Genomic DNA, 21,994 nt, shown 5'->3' with positions numbered 1-21,994 from the left:
CCTCCCACCAGGGAAGCCCTAATGATCCTCCCACTCATTAGCAAATAAAATCACCCAGCTCAGGAAAACTAACCACACCACATTCCATGGCCCCTGCACTCACCTTCTGCAATGGCCTACACCCTATGGAGTCTTTGTCTCTCTGAATCCAAACAAATCTATCTCTTACTACTGCTGTGTCTCTCATTGAATTTTTTGCAATAAGACAGCAAGAGCCTAAGCTTCATTAGGTCCTAAAACCAGGCACCATGGGTTTCGACTGGGCTCAAGTCCCAGTCAGGCATGACTGAGTGACTAAGCATAGCACAGAGTCCCTGCCACCTGGGTTTGAGTCCCAATCTTAGGTAAATGGTTTAAAACACAACTTTCAGAAATGGAAAGATGATGACCTGCCCAATCAAACAGTGGCATAGATGGTGAGAAGAGCTGAAGGATGGGAGGAGAAAGCAATGGGGAAAATATAGCTATCAAGCAATCCTCTTCATAACTTACCAGAAAATCTGCTAAATACCTGACCTATGCTCACAGTTTTCATTGGCCTGATCCTTGGCACAAAGAGTATTAAGGAGAGAAGAACCCCCGTCCACTTGGGCAACAGCTACTAAGGCACAGGAGATAGTAGAGCCTTCAAGACACCCTGGGGCACCCACTGTTCCTCGCCTGTTCACAGGGTGTTCAAGGAAACAAGGAACAAGAGATTGCAAAGGAATTAAGATTTTGTTAGCTGCATGTCATAGGGGCAAGGAGCTCCTACCCCAGTTGGAGGTCTTTTGGAATCTGAGACTGAGCCACGTGAGCTTTCTGCTGAGTTTGTTTTTGCTTTCCCAGTTTCCAGCATGCTGGGCTTCTTGTCACTTCCCCTGTGCTGGTTTTTTTTTTTTTTTTTTCCACATCCAGCTTCCCCCATGGGAGCTTTCGCCAAGTTGGGCTTCTGCTGTGCTTGGCTTCTGCTTTGTGGGGGCCGAGCTGAGATTGTTTCAGCCAGGTTAAATCCGAGTCACGGCACCATATATGTCAGGGGAGTGTGTAATTTCCTTGGTTCTGTCTCACTGCAGCAAAAATTTGAAGCGACGGATGGGCCAGTGTTACAGCCTCGTGTGATTTCCTTGGTGGCAACAAAAAATCTGAAGCGATGGACGGACCAGTGTTACAGCTCAGTGTTATTTGGCAAGCAAAGGAAAATACATCCTCGCGGCGTGAGAGCGGACTGACCCACCCAAAAAACACGAAGAGAAGCCCTGGCCTCAATTTTGGCTCCTCTTTTTATGTGTTTTTTTCTCCTCCCCCTGAGCCTTTCCCATGTAAACTGGGCTAGCCAGGAGGGCTGTTTGCTCCACCTGAGGTCTTCACTCTGATTCTTGGACCTTTCTTAGTTCTATTTTCAAGGGCTTTTCCCTTCTTTGTCTTTTATCCACCACCATCCTGGACTCCTTTACCCTATTCTAACTACCTAACAGTGCAAGAGTCAGGGCTCACTAAAGTTATTTCCCAATGTCTCCTGCTTTGGCAGGTATGTTCTTCACCACTAGCGCCACCTGGGAAGCCCTAAGTTTAATGCACGTGCATGTGTGCTATGCGGGACTACAAATTAAAACTAAGAAAAGACAGATTAATAGGAGAAAAGGCACAAGCTATTTATTAATATTTACATGCATGGAAGTTCACAGAAAAGACGTGAGACTCAAAAGAAGTGGTTAGACTCAAGGGCACATCTATCTTTTTTTGCAATGAAAAGAAGGTTTAGATTTTGAGGGACAGTAAATTATGGCAAAATGACTAGGAAATATATGAGGGAACCAATGGAAGATAAGAGCTATTTTAGTAAAGTCTGCTTATGCAGATTCATTCCAGTGCCGACTCCCCATCCTTATCTTAATGATAAGAGTTGCTTTTCTCTCTGTAGTACAAGGACGATGGGTGAAGGACATATTCCTCAAAGGGAAGTTTATGTCCTACTTTTAGGCAGATAAAGGGAGGGCAAAGAACTCTTCATGCATCTGTCAATTCTCAATTGCCTTTAGCTCAAAATAACTCTTATGCCAAAGTGGCATATTTTGGGATGGAGTATCCTAATCCCTTTCAAGGCCACAGAGCAGGGAAGTGACAGAAGGAGCCTTCACGTTGGCGTCTCCTGGCCCCTAGCCCAGTACCTCTTCACTGCCTTCTTTTCTTACAGTGCTTGGGGCTTTTCAGGAGCAGACCCGTGTTCCTCACCCTTTGTTTCCAGGACCTTCTATGCATCACCTGGCACAGCATTTCCTCTGGCATGGGGCTTCCTGGAGAAGAGGGTGACTAGCACTGGCTCACAGGGTGCCTGAGTCATTCCCTTTTGGTTCCTTCCCAATCCTTCAGATAACATCAAAGCCAAGGTGGTGTCAGCTTAGAGCCTGGTATTTTCAGCCTCTCTTAAAGTCTTGCTCTTTTGCTCAACAGCTATTGATTATGCCTCTTCTCTAACAAGAGTTTTCATCATATTTATTTTTGTGATATATATATTCATTTATTTATTTTTGGCTGCATCGGATCTTCTTTGCTGCACACAGGCTTTCTCTAGTTGTGGCAAGAAGGGGCTGCTCTCCAGTTGTGGTGGGAGAGCTTCTCACTGGGGTGGCTTCTCTTGTTGTAGTGTGCAGGCTCTAGGCATGTGGGCTTCCGTAGTTGCTGCCCTTGGGCTCCAGAGCACAGGCTCAGGAGTTGAGGCACTTGGGCTTTGTTGCTACTCTGTGGCATATGAGGTCTTCTCCGACCAGGGATTGAGCCTGTGTCCTTTGCATCTCAAGGCAGATTCTTAACTACTAGACAACTAGGGAAGCCCTACTGCATTTATTTTTATGGTCACCTTCTGTTTATGACACAGGATGCTTTTTCCCATTTGCCCAAGTGATGTCAGTTTCCTTCTTGAATAAATTTATTTAGATTACAGTACGGAGTTCCCTGCTGCTCCAGTGGTTAGGCCTCCACACTTTCACTGCTGAGGGCCTGGCTTCAATTCCCAGTCAGGGAACTAAGATCCCACAAGCCACACGGTGTGGCCAAAAACCTGAAAAAAAAAAAAAAGAATAAAAGTGGAATATTAAACCAAATATTGGGAAGGGGATGTGTGAAAGGCTGGGGTTTGGGAAGTGTAATCCCACCCCCTCCTGTCTGATGGATGGGGCAGTGAGGGCCCATACAACAGGGCTTAGATGGAGCTGGAGCTGGAATGCGAGACTCCCATTTTACAGACCAGCCAGCTGTGCGGGCACAGGAGGAACACCCTTGGTATCAGTGAGCTGGTCAGCCCTGGGATCGGCCTTGGGATGGATGCTGCCTGCTCAGGGTGCAAGGCACAGGGAATGTGGGAGGGATGGGGGATCACTGATAGAGGAGGGGCAGAGAGGGTTCTCTCCACATGCATCAGAATCTCCAGCAGCACTTGTTTAAAAAAAAATGCAGGTTCCTGGGCCCTGCCCCATACCTACAAAATCAGACCCTCTGAGCGTGGGGCCCAGCGTTTTAACCCAACCTCTCTTCTGCCCCCCAGGGGTTCTTGTCCACCATAATGCCTTAGAGCCGTACTGCCTTAAGGAATGTGCCATCTGGGCTGGAGAAGGTGGCGTCAGAGTGGCTTCACTTCCTGCACCCAGTCTCTGCCACTTCCTGCTGAATGACTTGCCTCAAGCGAGTTATTGAACTTATCCAAGTCTGTTTCCTCATCTATACAGTAAAGTCAAAATAACCAGCTGGCAGGGCCATGTGTAATCAGGTGTAAAGGAGAAAATGTATATACAGTTCTTAGCACAAGGAGATCCAGAAAACAGCTTTTTCGCATCTCTCTTTTGGGAAGCCAGAGGATACTACAACTGATTTTTTCTTCTGCTCTGTGGTTCCCAGACCTGGAGTGTTTGGGGCCTGGGAGGGGCACTCTGCCATCAGCAGAGCCAGGAGCAGAGGTGGCTGCATCTCAGGGCTGGACCCTCGAGGGGTGGGGACAGCCTCAGCTCCTGCTGGCCCCAGCCCAGCCCAGCCTCTGGGAGGGCTGCAAAGCCGCCCACCTGGACAATGACCTTCGACTGCACGTCCATGGCCTCTTGGGAATAAGGGAGTGTTCTTGCCAGAGGATGGGCAGCTGATTTCTGGTAGTCTGAGGGAGGGAGCAGGAAGGTGATAAACATGCCTCCTCTCTGAAAGCATTAATCACTCAGTCACGTCTGACTCTTTGTGACCCCACGCACTGTAGCCTGCCAGGCTCCCCTGTCCATGGCATTCTCCAGGCAAGAACACTGGAGTGGGTAGCCGTTTCCTTCTCCAGGGGATCTTCCCAAAGCAGGGATTGAACCCTGGTTTCCTGCACTGCAGGCAGACTCTTTACCATCTGAGCCACCAGGGAGGCCTGCCCCAGTTTCTGGGGACCCTAGAAACCTGGACATCCCATCCCTTTCACTCTGTCTCAGCCTTCTCACCAGCCAGACATGCTATTCATCAGGAAAGAGATGAAAGTTTGGTAAAAAAAAAAAAAAAAAAAAAAATTCCCTTTCATGGAAATCATGAACAGTCTGAAGAGGTAGGTGTTGTCACCTCGATCTGACTGATCACAGATTGAGGATCAGAGAAGTAAAACCCCTGGTCCAAGGTCACACAGCTGGGAAGCAGCCCAGTTTAGAGAAAGAAGGTGAGCTTCCCTCTCACTCCTCATTCATTCAACAGATATTTCCCACGCCCCTGGCATGGTTCTGGTTGCTGGGGAAGCTGTGGTCCCTCCCTGAGTTTGTAGTGTTTACATGCTCGTGAAGCTCTGGGGTGATGCAGACTAGTGGATGAATGAGTAAGGGATGAGGGAAACCGTCAGAGAGTGTGAATGAAAATAAGGCAGGAGACAGGAGTAAGCGAGGGGAAAACAGCTTACTGTGGGGAGGTGGAGGCTTTAGGTTGGAAGAGCAGGGGCAGAGACAGCTGAGCTCCGGACGAGAAAAGGGGCCACTTTTGCAAAGAGCTCAGGGAAGTGCCCACCAGGAGAAGCCCCAAGAACTTCCTGACTCCGGATGGTCCAGCTGGCCTGGGGTCAGGTCGTCTCTCAGGCTGACTTCAGCAAGGACGTCAAGGACCTCAAGTGTGAACACTACACTCCCTTCTCAAGGGGGAGGGGCAGGGACAGGGACAGGGACAGGGGCCCCAGCCCCACCTGCACATCCGGATGAAAAGGAAGGAGCAAGATCCAGCTGGAAAAACAGGCAGAGACATGGGGAAGTCATCCGTCGTCACTGCCCTGGGCTAGGCGCCCGCCCCACGGAAGTAGATCGCTACATCCAGGTGCGGATTGATCCAGGTGAGGGCTGGATCAGCCGATGGTGGGAAGGAGATTTGTGTAGGATAAAGAGCTCCCAATGTGGGGGCTCGAGCTGAACACAACTCTGATTGTCAGTGTGATTATTACTCACTATACCTTCCCCCAGGAGCCTGTCTTGCTGTACCCCACCCTTGCCTCCTCATCTCTGGGTGTAGCTGTCCACCACCCCCCACCCCCACCTCCACCCCCGCCCCGGGGTACCCAGGGCTGAGTCAACAACTGTTCCGGTAAAAAGTGTGGGAGGTAGGATGAGACACGGCCCTGGAGCCGGGGTTCGAATCCCAGCGCTGCCACTTATCAGCAAGTGACTCAGTGTCAAGCTTCAGTTTCTGCAGCTGGAAAACGCAGGTGCTAACTCCAGTGTTCTGGGGGAGGGAAGAGCAGTGGGCAGTGGGCACCCCAGGTGCTCACTGTCCACCCCGCCCCACCTCTGCCGTTTCCAAGCCTGAGCCCGGAGGAAAGAGGAAGCGCTGGAAGTGTCCTTCCGTCCGCCTCCTTCATCCTAGGGGTGGAGGACAGAAGCTGCCCCCGAATCTCTCCTTTCTTTGAGCCTCTTATCCAACTCCAGTGGCTGGAAACGGACCAAGAATGAGAACTCATTGGGCAGGAAGTTCACCTCTTACTTTGGATACCCAGTCCTGGCTTCCCTGAGATCCCACCTGCACATCCCAAGACTTGTTCCAAAGTCCTATATCATTACCAACCTGGGATTCATTCATCCATCCATGTGTTCATTCACTCAACGATCTATTGATCACCTACTCTGTGATCACCAGGCACCAGGACTAGGTGCTCTGCTCACAGAGAGTGCTCCAAGCAGAGTCCTCCTTCCAACCCAGCCCTAAACTTGCCCACCCAACACCATCCTATGAACAACCCCGACAGCCTTGGTTCTGGCAGCTCCCACAGGGACATTGACCCCTGTCCCTTCTCAGGGGTAAATAAATACTGAGGAATCTAAACCAATCAGGATAATCCCATCATTTGGGCCCACCATGGTTTAAGTCTTGAGCAGGAGGTCTGCTGGATGGTGGTGGTGGTAGGGCGTTTTCTCAGCTGGAGGTCTGGGTTGAGGTCTGGACAACAGCTGCTATCTTAGAGATAGGAAGCAAGCTGCCCAGAAGGCAAAGACAGCCCAGGGAAGATAGCCAGGAAAGAAACCGGAGCTGCTGACATCATCAAGCCACTAAACAGCCACGTTCCTCCTAGGTATCTTGTCACCCGTTGTTGAAACTCAGTGAGTCACAGTCTGGGGCTGGAAAGCTTCCTGACCGGCGTGAATGGGAGGGGGTGCCAGGGAGCAGAGCAGGAAGAGTCGCAGTGGAAGTGGCCTCCTGACTCTGGTTCTGTTGGTTGAGGGCTCTCTGGAGGTTCCTGTTCCCATTCTGAGCCTCAGGGGGCTCCATTGTAAAATGGGGATAATAACTTCCTTATCTGCCAACACTGGTACTGTCACAAGGCCACAGAGTTTGGGAGCGCCGATGAGTCAGTGAGGGTACCAGCTCTTGACCCTGTGTCTTGAATAGACCTCGTGTGTCACAATCTCACATACACAGGTTCCGTGCAGAAAGGAGAGAAGAAGTGGGTGGAAAGAGGGGGTTTCAGGTTTCAGGTTTGGTCTCTGTATAACAACAACAACACCCAGGTGGCTTAGCGGTAAAGAATCTGCCTGCCAATGCAGGAGACCTGGGTTCCATCCCTGGGTCGGGACATTCCCCTGGAGAAAGGAAATGGCAACCGACTCCAGTATGCTTGCCTGGGAAACTCCATGGACAGAGGAGCCTGGTGGGCTGCAGGCCACGGGGTCACAAAGAGTCAGACATGACTTAGACTCAACGAGAAGAAGTACCAGTTAATTTTGAAAGAGAAATTACTGTGTGTCAGGGATTTGCTAAGAGCTTAACATGCATTGACCTTATTTAGCACAATGGCCTCATCTTGTTTTATTTCCATCTAACTTCACACACAAGGAAACCCAGCTTCTTCATATAAGCTCATAAGGCTGATCGGTGGTATCATGACTTTTTTTTTTTTGGCTGCACTGCACTTATGAAGAACCTAGATAGCATATTAAAAACCAGAGATGTTACTTTGCCAACAAAGGTCCATCTCATCAAGGCTATGGTTTTCCAGTGGTCATGTATGGATGTGAGAGTTGGACTGTGAAGAAGGCTGAGCGCCGAAGAACTGATGCTTTTGAACTGTGTTGTTGGAGAAGACTCTTGAGAGTCCCTTGAACTGCAAGGAGATCCAACCAGTCCATCCTAAAGGAAATTAATGTTGAATATTCACGAGAATGACTGATGTTGAAGCCGAAACTCCAATACTTTGGCCACCTCATGTGAAGAGCTGACTCATTGGAAAAGACCCTGATGCTGGGAAAGATTGAAGGTGGGAGGAGAAGGGGATGGCAGAGGATGAGATGGTCGGATGGCATCACCAGCTGTATGGACATGAGTTTGAGTAAGCTCTGGGAGTTGGTGATGGACAGGGAGGCCTGGCATGCTGCAGTCCATGGGGTCGCAAAGAATCGGACACGACTGAGCAAATGAACTGAACTGAACTGCACAGCTTTTGGGATCTTAGTTCCCCAAACAGGGATTGAACCTGGGCCCTTGGCAGTGAAGGTGCAGAGTTCTAGCCACTGGACTGCCAATAAAGTCCTTGGAATCTGAACCCGGCACCCATAGTTCTTAGCCTCTACTATGTTCTCTGGCATGAGCCACTGAGCTTCACACGGAAGGAAAACCACTCGGTCAGCTCTTTCACAGATGTGTGTCACAGACCAGCGGGTGTGGGTGGCTCCAGGTGACCCGGCCATGTAGCTAATCATATATGAATGACCAGTTGGGACTTCTTGTAAGAATAGATTCACCATCTATCCATTCATCCGATGAAGGCAGACTCCCTGACTGTCAAGCCTGAGACGAGAATTCTTGGGCAAGGGAATGATGTATTGAGGAAGTGCCCTTAGGGGGAAACCTGTAGGAGAAAGAGGAGAACAGGGTAGGCCAGGGCACAGATCAAGACATCTAGCCGGAACCTAGGAGGAGCTCTGGGGCACACCATGTACGACCCAGATGCTCCTGCATCAGGCGGGGGGAGGGCGGTTACGCCCTCCACGGTATCATTCTCCCAACTCACTGGTTCGAGGTGGGCAAGGAGGGGTGGGTGGTGGGCATGGCAGCGCCCAGCAGCCTGGGGCATCCTCAAGAGAAGGAGGCCGAAGTGCGCACTTGGCAGCCGACCCCTGGGTTGGGGACCGGGGCCAAGAGGGGATCTGGGTGGGGCCTGAACACCACCTGCCCCCACCTCCATCTCTCCTCTGGGGGCTCCTTTGATTCCAAAGCATTGACTGCCCGCCTTTCACCTGGGGGAGCAGAGGAAGCAGAGATGAGAGTGACGTGGACTCCACCCTCCCGGAGCTCCAGTCTGCTCAGTGTGGTCCAGACAATCACACACCACACAGTGGGAGCTCGGCAAGGTGAAGACCTGTAAAGTGCTGTGGGAGCTTGAGGGTGGGAGTGAGCCCTTGGAACTGGAGAGGAATCGGCCGGGGAAGACTTCTGTAGGAAGCGGCCCTTGGACCCCGAGGAGCCTAGGGTGGGCTGAGCTATCTGGGAGACAGCAGGCCAGTGGAGCATCGCTGCAGAAGTCCAAGTTGAGCAAAGGCCTGGCAGTCAGAGATGAAAGAGTGCCCGGAAGTCCCATGGCCTGCAGACCAGGTGCCTGGAGCCCAGGGAGCTTGGTCTAGTCCTTGCCTCGAAAAGTATTTCCTGAATCCCTTCTGGGTTTGGAGGACTGCTTTGGGCACCAGAGCTGCAATGAGTCCAAGAGAGGCATTAGCCAAGTCTGCGAGGGTCCCCAAGGCTCCAAGGGAGAGGGACACAGTGCCAGGCAGTAACAGGTCCCAGACACCCCGCCCGCCGTCCCCCGACCCATCCTGGATGGTGCAGGGCCTTGGGGTTGTGGCTTTTATTTTCATTATTTATTTTTAATTGGAGGATAATTGCTTCATGATATTGCGTTGGTTTCTGCCGCACATCAGCATGAATCAGCCATAGGTACGCGTGTGTCCTGTGATGACTGGAGGGGTGAGATGGAGTGGGAGGCAGGACTTAGGGCCTTGGGGTTTGAACAAGCAGAGTCCCGTTGACAGAAAGATCCGTATTGCCTTTTACAGAGGCCGCTCTGGCAGCTGCTTGGATGGTGTTTCAGGGGCAGGGAGAGCCTGGAGGGGCCTGGTGAGTGGTCATGAAGGAAGAACCTGCCCCACCCCGCCTGAGACCCTGCCACCCATGCCAAAACACACACTCCCCCTGGCAGCTCCCTGGCCTTGGTTTTCCCTAAAATCTCAATCCACCCTCAGAGGAGACAGCCGGGGAGATTCAGAAGGTCCAAGAGGCAAGTGGGAGCTAGGGGCGAGGCCAAGCCCTGTCCTCTTCCCAGGAGTGTTTTAAAGGCACCAGGCTGGGTCGGGGCTGTGTCCAGTGGTCCTGGGGGTCTTCCTCAGAGCTCAAGATGCAGGGGGACAGGCTAGAGGGTGTGGCACTTGGGGATCTCGCCCTCGCACCCGGACAGATGACGCAGGTGACTCTTGTAGGTGTTCAGGTTCCGCTGGAGGCAGAAAGCCAACGTCTTGTCACAGGCGCACAGCTGTTGCTCACACCAGCTCCCCTTGGTGGCTGCGAGGGGGTGGAGGAGGGCACTTAAGTGGTCTGCCCCTTCCCGTGGTAGGGTGGGTCGCCCCCCTGGAGGGGAGCCGCTGAAGGCAGCTCAGCCCTTGTCCAGCCTTTGGTGCCCCTCCCAGCTCCCTGGACTCTGGCTCTGTGCCCTTGGGCAGGGGTGTGACCTCCCTGTGCCATTGCTCCTTCGTTCATTCACCCGTTCAGTAAACAGCTGAGCACCTGTCCCTCGACAGTCCCGGGGGGAGAGGAGCACAGAACGGACGCCCGAGCTCACACTCCCCGGGATGGGGGGCAGTGTCGGAGAAGTGTGTGGTCGTTGGTGTTCGGTCGCTCAGTCGTGTCTGACTCTCTGTGACCCCATGGATGGCAGCGTGCCAGGCCTCCCTGCCCTTCACAGAAGTGAGTGCAACCGTGCTTACCCAGGAGTCAGGCACGAGGCAGGGGTTCTGAGCTGGTAACCAATGGGACTGACTGAATGTCAAAGCCATTTGAGCTGAGATCAGAAGAGTGAGCTGTTGGTCCTACTCTGGAAAGCCAGGGTGGAGGAGAGGGGCCGTTCCTGGCAGAAGGAACAGCATGTGCAAAGACTCTGATGAAAGATGGACAATGGTGCTTCAGTTTCACCATCTGTCAAATGGGGACAAGAGAGCCGGACCTACTGTATAGCATAGGGAACTCTGCTCAGTATTTTGTAATAATCTATAAGGGATAAGAATCTGAAAAAGAATATGTATACACACACACATACACACATATACACATGACATTCTAGGAATCAGCGAACTAAGATGGACTGGAATAGGTGAATTTAACTCAGATGACCATTATATCTACTACTGTGGGCAGGAATCCATCAGAAGAAATGGAGTAGCCATCATGGTCAGCAAAAGAGTCTGAAATGCAGTACTTGGGTGCAGTCTCAAAAATGAGAGAATGATCTCTGTTTGTTTCCAAGGGAAATCATGCAATATCATGGTAATCCAAGTCTATGCCCCAACCAGTAACACTGAAGAAGCTGAAGTTGAACAGTTCTATGAAGACCTACAAGACCTTCTAGAACTAAAATTGAGAAAAGATTTCCTTTTCATTAAAGGGATTGAATGCAAAAGTAGGAAGTCAAGAAACACCTGGAGTAACAGGCAAATTTGGCCGTGGAGTACAGAATGAAGCAGGGCAAAGACTAATAGAATTCTGCCAAGAGAACGCACTGGTCACAGCAAACACCCTCTTCCAACAACACAAGAGAAGACTCTACACATAGACATCACCAGATGGTCGACACCGAAATCAGATTGATTATATTCTTTGCAGCCAAAGATGGATAAGCTCTGTACAGTCAGCAAAAACAAGACTGGGAGCTGACTGTGGCTCAGGTCTTGAACTCCTTAGGGACAAATTCAGACTGAAATTGAAGAAAGTGGAGAAAACCACTAGACCATTCAGGTATGAGCTTAATCAAATCCCTTATGACTATACAGTGGAAGTGAGAAATAGATTTAAGGGACTAGATCTGATAGACAGAGTGCCTGATGAACTATGGAATGAGGTTCGTGGCCCTGTACAGGAGACAGGAATCAAGGCCATCCCCAAGAAAAAGAAATGCAAAAAAAGCAAAATGGCTGTCTGAGGAGGGCTTACAAATAGCTGTGAAAAGAAGGGAAGCAAAAAGCAAAGGAGAAAAGGAAAGATATACCCATTTGAAAGCAGAGTTCCAAAGAATAGCAAGTAGAGGTAAGAAAGCCTTCCTCAGCAATCAATGCAAAGAAATACAGGAAAACAATAGAATGAGAAAAACTAGAGATCTCTTCAAGAAAATTAGAGATACCAAGGGAACCTTTCATGTAAAGATGGGCTCAATAAAGGACAGAAATGGTATGGACCTAACAGAAGCATAAGATATTAAGAAGAGGTGGCAAGAATACACAGAAGAACTGTACAAAAAAGATCTTCATGACCCAAATAATCACGATAGTGTGATCACTCACCTAGAGCCAGACATCGTGGAATGTGAAGACAAATGGGCCTTAGGAAGCATCACTATAAAAAAAGCTAGTGGAGGTGATGGAATTCCAGTTGAGCTGTTTCAAATCCTGAAAGTTGATTCTTTGAAAGTGCTTCCCTCAATATGCCAGCAAATCTGGAAAACTCAGCAGTGGCCATGGGACTGGAAAAGGTCAGTTTTCATTCTAGTCCCAAAGAAAGGCAATGCCAAAGAATGTTCAAACTACCGCACAATTGCACTCCTCTCACACACTAGTAATGTATTGCTCAAAATTCTCCAAGCCAGGCTTCAGGAATACATGAGCCGTGAACTTCCACATGTTCAAGCTTGTTTTTGAAAAGGCAGAGGAACCAGAGATCAAATAGCCAACATCCACTGGATCATGGAAAAAGCAAGAGAGTTCCAGAAAAACATCTATTTCTGCTTTATTGACTATGCCAACGCCTTTGACTGTGTGGATCACAATAAACTGTGGAAAATTCTGAAAGAGATGGCAATACCAGACCCCCTGACTTGCCTTTTGAGAAACCTGTATGCAGGTCAGGAAGCAACAGTTAGAACTGGACATGGAACAACAGACTGGTTCCAAATAGGAAAAGGAGTATGTCAAGGCTGTATATTATCACCCTGCTTATTTAAGTTATATGCAGAGAACATCATGAGAAACGCTGGGCTGGAGGAAGCACAAGCTGGAATCAAGATTGCCAGGAGAATTATCAATAGCCTCAGATATGCAGATGATACCACCCTTATGGCAGAAAGTGAAGAAGAATGAAAGAACCTCTTGATGAAAGTGAAAGAGGAGAGTGAAAAAGTTGGCTTAAAGCTCAATATTCAGAAAACCAAAATATTGGCATCCGGTCCCATCACTTCATGGGAAATAGATGGGAAAACAGTGGAAACAGTGTCAGACTTTATTTTTTGGTGCTCTAAAATTACTGCAGATGGTGATTGCAGCCATGAAATTAAAAGACACTTACTCCTTAAAAGAAGAGTTATGACCAACTAGACAGCATATTGAAAACCAGAGATATTACTTTGCCAAAAGGTCCATCTATCAAAGTTATGATTTTTCCAGTGGTCATGTACGGATGTGAGAATTGGACTCTAAGGAAAACTGAACACTGAAGAATTGATGGTTTTGAACTGTGGTGTTGGAGAAGACTCTTGAGAGTCCCTTGGACCGCAAGTCAATCCAACCAGTCCATCCTAAAGGAAATCAGTCCTGAATATTCATTGGAAGGACTGATGCTGAAGCTGAAACTCCAAACTTTGGCCACGTGATGCGAAGAACTGATTCATTGAAAAATATCCTGATGGTGGGAAAGATTGAGGGCAGGAGGAGAAGGGGACAACAGAGGATGAGATGGTTGGATGGCATCACCGACTCAATAGACATGGGTTTGGGTGAACTCTGGGAGTTGGTGATGGACAGGGAGGCCTGGTGTGCTTGGTTAATGGGGTCACAAAGAGTCGGACATGACTGAGCGACTGAACTGAACTGAACCTCGGTAGCTTGAGTGATTATTCAAGGATGCATCTGCAGGGCACCTATGTCTCCTCTTATTTTAGTTTTTGAATTAACTTTATGGAGTAGAATACTGTTATCACCCTGAGTTTCCAGAACAGGATCTTGATGTTCAGAGAAGTTCAGCAAAGAGCTCAAGGTCACACAGCTGGTCAGTGGTGGGTCTGGGATCTAAGCTGAGGTCTGGCATCCTTCCAGATCCTAAAGGGGTCAAATTCTCTATGGGACCTCTCCGTCCTCCTGCCCCTGTTGCTGCCTCTCCTTCACAGCCCAGATATTGCCAGTGGACATATGAGAAAAACAGAGAGGCTGAGCAGCTTGTGCTTTGTCACACAGCATACAAAAGCAATGCGTGCGATAACTCCTTGGCTCAGCCTCCTACTCCAACCCTGAGGCCCAGGCACTCACAACACTGGACTTTCCCCCGGAAAAAGGTGTAGTCATAGTGGTCATAGCGGTAGTCACAGTCGTGGGGTGTCAGGTTACCATAGCAGCAGTCGTGTTCGTGGCAGCACCTGGCAGGAGAGGACAGGAGGAGGGTGAGTCCTTGGCTGGCTTGAGTCTCAGGTTGCCCCTGCCCCAGAGCAGAAACTGCGTGTCCGCCTCGGAAGTCAAGGCCTGCAGGGTCTAGTCTTCTTTCTAGCTAAAAGTTCTCGAGTGCTTCCTGTGTACCGGGTGCTGGTTTAGTCTCTAAGTCATGTCTGACTCTTGCGACCCCATGGACTGTAGCCTGCCAGGCTCCTCTGTCCATGTGACTCTCCAGGCAAGAATACTGGAGTGGCTTGCCATTTCCTTTTCCAGGGGATCTTCCTGACCCAAGGATCGAACCCAGGTCTCCTGTATTGCAGGCAGATTCTTTGCCATCTGAGCTATGAAGGAAGATTCCCTCCTATGTACCAGGAACTTGCTCTACCTAGGAATTCTCTCTTAATCGTTTTGGCCGCTCGAAGATAGAGGTACTAGCATTATCCTCATTTCACAAATGAGGAAACTGAGGCTCTGGGCGGTCAGGCCACTGGCCCAGGATCATACAGCCTGTATGTGGTGGGTGAGGGTGCTGACCTCGGGCCAGGCTGGCTCTCATCCCTCCTCTGGCAGATCCCTGGGTTGCTATGAAAACCAAGTGAGACCATGGCAAAAAGAAGTGGGACTTTGAAAAAACAACAATGTTCAATGGCAATGGGAAGTGTTTGTGGCTCTTCTAACTAGTTTGGGGTGGACAGTGCAAGGCAGACTTCAGAAACTCTGGGGAACCCTCCAGAAGGGCTGAGGTTGGATCAGAGCTCAGCAGAGTTCCTAGCAGGGAAAAACATGAGACCATTCAGGTACGACCTAAATCAAATCCCTTATGATTATACAGTGGAGGTGATTAATAGATTCAAGGGATTAGATCTGATAGACAGAGTGCCTTGAAGAACAACTTATGGACTGAGGTTTGGAACATTGTCCAGGAGGTGGTAACCAAAATCATCCCAAAGAAAAAGATACCTAAGAAAGTAAAATAGTTGTCTGAGAATACCTTAGAAATAGCTGAGAAAAGAAGAGAAGCGAAAGACAAAAGAGAAAGGGAAAGAGATATCCAAACCAATGCAGAGTTCCAGAGAAGAGCAAGGAGAGATAAGAAAGCCTTCCTCAATGATCAATGCAAAGATATAGAGGGAGACAGTAGAATGGGAAGGACTAGAGATCTCGTCAACAAAACTGGAGCTACCAGGGGGATATTTCATGCACAATAAAGGACAGAAATGGTATAGACCTAACAAGTGGAAGAGATTAAGAAGACGTGGCAAGAATACACAGAAGAACTATACAAAAAAGGACTTAATAACCTGGATAACCACCATAGTGTGGTCACTCACCAACAGCCAGACATCCTGTTGGGTGAAGTCAAGTAGGCCTTAGGAAGCATTACTAGGAAGAAAGCTATTGGAAGTGATGGAATTCCAGTTGAGCTCTTTCAAATCCTAGAAGATGATGCTGTAAAAGTGCTACACTCAATAAGCCAGGGAAATTTGGAAAACAGCAGTAGCCACAGGACTGAAAAGGTCAAGTTCCATTCTGATCCCAAAGAAAGGCAATGCCAAAGAATGTTCCAACTACTGTACAGCTGTGCTCATTTCACGTGCTGGCAAGGTAATGCCCAAACTCCTTCAGCCTAGGCTACAACAGCACATGGTACCAGATGAATAAATGGGTGGAGAGGAAACAGGAGAGGAGAGAGGAGGGTCCCTGGGGAGAGGCAGAGCGTGGTTGGGAGGAATTACCAGTCTGTGGCATCTCTGGGTTGGCCTTGGCCACCAAATCCGCAGTAGCAGCCGTAGGACGAATAGAAGAAGATGGGGGTCTTCCCCGTCACTTGTTTGACCATCTTGTTCAGGTCCAGCATGTCGCCCTCAGCTGGAGCCACACCTGCCAAGGAGCCCAGCCACAGGGAGAGGACGTGAATCTCAGGGGAGTCCAGTGGGCTGCAGGCCTGGCACCTCTGCTCTGCCTGGGCCAAAACAGTGACCTTGGATAATAAAGTAACCACAACCACTGTGGCTATTGGAAGCATAATGAGAATTGGTAACTGATTACCAAGGATCTTTTCATGTAGAGACCCATTGACTCCTCCCTTTCCATGAGATACTCTGTTTTAAAACAATCTTTTAATTTTGGTTTATTCTTGATGTAGAGAAAAGGTGCCAAGATCATACAAAGAGGTCTCATACACCTCCCCATTCAGTATCCTCTCATCATGGTGTATGTATGAAAACTAAGAAACCAATATTGGAACCATAAATGCTGTTTTTAATCTCCATTTTAGGGATGAACACAGTGACCTTCAGTAACTTGCTCCAGGTCATAGTAGCTGGTAATCAGAGGAGCAGGATGCTAACCCAGGGCAGCCTGGCTCTGCTCTCTGTCTCTGGGTTCACATGCTATAGTAGGAAGACACTCCCCCCACCACCCCCGACTCCCACCACAGCCCATAGAGAATCCACACGTTAAACAGTATGCATACGGGCTTTCCTGGTGCTCAGTGGTAAAGAATCCGCCCTCCAGTGCAGGAGACACAGGTTCAGTCCCTGGTCCAGGAAGTTCCCTCGTGCCAAGGAGCAGCTAAGCCCATGCGCCACAGCTATCACACCCAGGAGCCACAACTACAGAGCCCACGTGCCGCAACTACTGAAACCCACGTCCCCTAGAACCTTCCCTCCACAACAAGAGAGTCCCCGTGCTGAGAAGGCCATACACCGCTAACAGAGAGAAACCTCACCCAGCAATGGAGACCCAGCACAGCCAGGGATAAAATAAAACAAATAAAATCATTAAAACACCCTCTTTAAAAAATATGCATGGCTCTTCTGGAAAGCAGGGTGATTTAGAAATCAATGTTTCTCATGAATATTTTTCACTTCAGTCATAATATCTGCTGGTGAGAATTGATCATAAGGGGAATTCACTTCATTGGGAGAGAGGAATGCATTATATTCAGTTAGGAGAAATAAAATATATTAAGCCAATGAATTCATGGAAGAATTTGGGAGAAAGAGATGAGATGCAAACGGGACTGTATGTACCTGTGTGCAACCTCGGGGATGACCCAGGGATACAGATGGAGCCCCGAATCGCAGAGAGACTGGGCTGGGGAGGCCCCTTCGGGTGACCCCAGTTGTGGAAGCTCCCCCCCCGACCCTCAAGTAAACGGTGTTATAATGGAAGCTCTACACTCAAATAAAGTGAGTAGTAACCAGGGGAGAGCCCTGCACTAGGGACAGCTGGGTCTGGGATGAACTCATGCAGTGGGCAGGGGTGCCATCAGAAGCAGGGTGCTTGCCTTGCGAAGAAAGGGATAGTTACTCAGTGGTGCCTGACTCTTTGCTACCCCACGGACGGTAGCCTGCCTGGCTCCTCTGTCCATGGGATTCTCCAGGCAAGGATCCGGGAGTGGATAGCCATTCTGTTCTCCAGGGGATCTGCCCGACCCAGGGATCGAATCTGGGTCCACTTCAGGCAGATTCTTTACTGTCTGAGCCACCAGGCCTGCAGCTAAACGTCGGCTGGTAGAGGCCGGGACTTGCAGGTAGGTCGTGTCCCCAGTGGTGGAAGTCCATGCTGCCACTCTTGTTTGCCACGGCGGCTCTAGCTGTACAGATGCTACAGAGAAACCTTAATTGTGACTGTGCTGAGGAATGACCTCAAGCCCCCTGGAACCCCAGATTTGGTGATAAGGCCCTAGAAAAGACCACGGCCAAGAGTTAATGTCCTCCCAATAGGCCAGCCAAGGATCTGAATTCGGAATCTCACCTTTTTGCTGAACCTCCATCTACTTGTGCACCCCAAGTTTAGACCTTTCTATTTCAGCTTAGAAGTAGACACACAACTTCACACCTGAATTCTGCAGCTGTTCCTCGCCAAGCAAACAAATTCAGCTTTGATTCGGTGTGCTTTCAGTGGTCTTATTTCTTACAGTTTTACAGTGAGGTCAACCCAGCCCTGGGGAATCGAGGAGCTCAACTTGTGGTCAAGAGGGCTTCGGGACACTGACTTAGCTTAACAGTGATTCCTGCCTCGGTTGCTTTTTCCATCCTCAGCTGTCGCTGAGAGGGATGGAGCCCCTTCTCCCAAGGGTTAGCGACAGTGGCAGGGACAACATCACCACTAACTCAGGCATGCGCTTTGTGTTAAGTTACTGCTCACTAACTGTTCCTCACCCTTGCTAGGGGTTTTGTACATATTTTCTCATTAGAGCCCTTCTAACAACCCAGTGAAGAGGATGTTATTGTGCCCACTTTACAGATGAGGTATAGACGGGTAGGGGGACTTGGCCACGGTCATAGCACCGGAAGCTGATGGGCCAGCATCTGAATGCAGGTTAATCTGTGTATTTCATCTCTACACCATATTGCCTCTTTGCATCTGAGAGATGAATTTCTGCAGTTGATTGCAGCTTTCTTGGTGGTTTTCACTGTAACCCTGGTGGTGTGCTCCTCTCGGGAATTTGGGAGTCCCAAAAATAAAATAAAGCACGTTAAAAACGAAATGCAAGTGCTTTCTCAGATCACATATTCTGAGATGGATCAACAAGTAAACACTCCAGTTTGCTAGCACCCAGATTTGCAACATTTGATCTGTTAAAGATCAGGTGGAAACTTCACCATTTCCCAATGGACAACAGAACCCCCAGGGTCAAGGGAGAGGAAGGGTTCTGAAAAGATGGTGGTTTATCGCTAAGTCATGTTCAACTTCTCGACCCCACGGACTCTAGCCTGCTAGGCTCCGCTGTCCACGGGATTTCCCAGGCAAGGATACTGGAATGGATTGCCATTTTCTTCTCCAGGGGATCTTGCCAACCCAGGGAGGGAACCTGGGTCTCTTGCACTGCAGGCGGATTCTTTACTGACTGAGCCACCAGGAAAGGCCCCTGAAAGTGTGGAGAGGTGTGCATATGTGAGAGATCACTATTATCTGCTCAGAGGGACACAGGAGGGCAGATCCATTTCCGTAGTTTGTGTCCGAAGTACCACAGACGTCAGTTCAGCTGGAGCCCAGTTTGTGAACGTCTAGTTTCCCGCCTCTGCCTGCCACCCGGCTTGGCCGCCCACAACCCTCTGGCTGAAGCCACTGTTCCAGGGGATTGAGCCACTGATGACTCCTGCAGGGGGCCGAATAGTGGGGGACTGGGGGACCGGGTCAGGGATGATCAGCACAGCAGCTCAGTTTAGGAAAGAGGTACAGGGCACCCCAGCCTCCCTCCCCGCCTCCCCGGCTGTGGGTGCTGTCCCCACTCACCAGCAAAGACCAGCAGCACGCAGAGCAGGGGGAGGCCCATGACCCCAGCACAGAGCAGTGGAGGCAGCGACTGGAAGGCCCCTTGCGAGCCAGCAGCCCCTTATATCAGATGGCCCTGCCTGCCGAGCTCACTCCCCCCTCCCAGCTTCAGCCCTGCCGGAGGTCACCCAGGCGCTTTGTGTTTCCTCTTTTCTGGCAATGCAGATTTTTATTATTCCTGTTTTTAATAGCTTTTAAAAATGGTTTTGATTGCATGATTGACATAGAAGATTTGGAGAGCTTGAACAACTAGAAGCAATTTAAAACCCTTTGTGAATCCATTCATCACCATTAATTGTTTCAATGAAATTGACATACAACTGTGTCAATTTAAGGGGACAATATATTGATTTGATACCTTTATATATCATGATCTGAGTGTTAGTGCAGCAATAATTAGCATTTCTATCACGTCACGTAATTACAATTTCTCTTTGTGGTTGGAATAATGAAGATCCAGTCTCTCGGCAAGTTTGGTGATTATAACACAACGTTGTTGTCAATATTCACTATAGTGTGTAGACCTATTTACTACTTGTTGCAAGTGCGTACACTTATACGATATTTGTCTTAGCCCTCCCCCTCCCGCACTTCCTCGTAACCACCATTCTACTCTCTATTTTAAGATGTTTGTACACACACACACACACACACACACACACACTCACACACATATGAACGATGTCTTCTTTACGCACTCATCCTTTGATGGGCACTTAAGTTGTTCCATCATTACCATCTTGGTGTCAATGTTATCCTGGTTCTATTACTCTCTGTATATATCTTTCCATACTTTTCCCTGACCAATTTAGGTAAACACTACAGGTCGTACTTTGTAGTCTGTCTTTTCATTTACTAAAATAACCTAAACATATTTGTATGTTGTTAAACCATCTCCTGCAGAAAATTTTGAAAGGTAGCCTTGTATGCCATTCATTTGAAGAATCCCCTATTGTTGGGCATATGGGTTATTTCCAATATCATACTATTCTAGACTACACAGCAGGACAGTGAAAGAAGTCTTTGAGATGAAACCTCGTCCCTGCCCAGGATTGTTTCTACAGGGTGTGCTCCCGAAGTGGGCTTGCCGAGTCAAAGCACACATACAACTTGAAGGCAACTGACATGTGTTGCCAACTTGCCCTGCAGAAGGTCCTCCCCAGTTTAAGGTGGGACTCCTAATGAGGAGAATGGCCTGGACCCAGCCTAGCTAGGGTGGAGGTGCTGATGGCAAGACATGCTTGGCGTTACAAATGGATAGTCTGCTACAATGCTCTACCAGTAACCTTCTGAGGTTTGCTGGAGAGCCCATGAGAGCAGAAACTGGGCTTCTTCGGTGCCTGTCAGACGGCTGTTCAAGAGCATAGAGCACAGGCTGACCTCTTGGCTGCCAGCTGACGGGTCTACACAAAAGAAGCCAAGTCACTGCTGAGCGATCTCCCTCTCCCTCTTCTCTGTCTCTTTAAAATCTAGTTTTCCTTTATTCCTAGACTCAGTCATTAACTGATCATCTCATAATGGAAAAGCCATCTGCATGCAGAATACTCAGCAGCACACACATGACATCTCTCCGGCAACTCCTGGGTGCCTCCCCTAGGCGTGCTCTGTAATCACATGCTCCTTACCTCTCTGCTGTTACCAATGTGGGACCTTCCTGTGCACTCTTCTAGGTCTGTGGTTACCCTTCTGAGCCCCAGCTTCCCCCTGAGTTCATCTCAATTGGGCAGAAGCAAAAGTAGCCAGGACTTCTGCTGATTCCAGAGGTCTTTGCCCTAGTGGGAGAGAAGACTTGATAGATGCTGCCAAAAGTCTTCAAAATCTGCTGTCCCAGACATCCTCAGAGGTCCCAGGGCACAGTTCAAAGGGAACGCATTCACACTGTGGCTTCTTCTCCTACCAGCTTGGGACCCTGGGCAAATCACTTGACCTCAAGAGCCTTGCTTTCCTCATTTGCAGAACGTGGACAATGTGGAGGCAACCAGCCCTCTCTCCTCTGATGGCCGTGGGGTTTAGAGACCACATACAGACAACACTCTGCACACAACACACCCGCAGTAGAATGCCATTATGGTGACCGCCACACCGGTTATGTAGCATCACAGGGAGACGAAGAGGCTGGAGGTGGGACCCAAGCCCAGGCTGCCTCCCTGGTGTCCCACCTGCTGCACCCGGAGAAAGCTGCTCAGCTCCACCTCTTCCATTTTCTCACGCGTGAAACAGGGTGGTGAGAATGTTATGGAACCAAACCTGAGTCCGCTTGCAAAGAAAAGCCAGTCTACTGACTTCCAGTCACTGTGAAGTAAAGAGCATCGTTGACTGCAGGGCACCAAGCAAGCAGTCCAGACAGCTAATGCTCAGTTCAGTTCAGTCCAGTCGCTCAGTCGTGTCCGACTGTTTCTCAAAAGGCCTGAAGTCCCATGGTGGCTTTCAGGCAAAGGCTTTAAAGACAGGATGAGGGAGAGGGATTTGGGGGTGTGTGGTCAGCCTGTGGGCATTCTTCGGATTGGTTGGTGGTAAGAGAATTAAGGGATCAATATCGTCAACCTTCTGGTTCGAATCGTCTGGAGTCTATGTGCTTGTGACAGCTTACATACAGTTACCTCCTTCCACATGGTGGAGTCGGTGAAGCAGTTCAT

The 21,994-nt window shown here is 49.3% G+C and overlaps 1 protein-coding gene across 8 annotated transcripts in view; it reads right to left on the bottom strand.

The window, feature by feature from the left end:
* Positions 1-1,609: 1,609 nt before the first annotated feature.
* The window catches only part of PLA2G2D (phospholipase A2 group IID), a 79,163-nt gene continuing 58,778 nt past the window's right edge, over positions 1,610-21,994 (bottom strand). Inside the window, exons 1-4 of one of the 8 annotated variants that reach the window (XM_042244679.2) lie at positions 19,320-19,396; positions 15,809-15,953; positions 13,953-14,059; positions 1,610-3,040 (exon numbers count right to left, since the gene is read on the bottom strand). In XM_042244679.2, the coding sequence (XP_042100613.1) occupies positions 2,997-3,040; positions 13,953-14,059; positions 15,809-15,953; positions 19,320-19,359 (336 nt within the window). In that variant the 5' untranslated portion in view covers positions 19,360-19,396 and the 3' untranslated portion in view covers positions 1,610-2,996. Of the gene's footprint in view, positions 3,041-9,286; positions 10,012-13,952; positions 14,060-15,808; positions 15,954-19,319; positions 19,397-21,994 lie in introns of those variants that run through there. The other 7 variants (XM_004005162.6, XM_042244678.2, XM_042244681.2 and 4 more) reach the window with 7 other exon arrangements.

The sequence above is a fragment of the Ovis aries genome, chromosome 2, assembly GCF_016772045.2.
Source record: "Ovis aries strain OAR_USU_Benz2616 breed Rambouillet chromosome 2, ARS-UI_Ramb_v3.0, whole genome shotgun sequence".
Taxonomy (NCBI): domain Eukaryota; kingdom Metazoa; phylum Chordata; class Mammalia; order Artiodactyla; family Bovidae; genus Ovis; species Ovis aries.
Note: the sequence above shows the minus strand (reverse complement) of the source record. Positions and strands in the feature narration are given on the sequence as shown.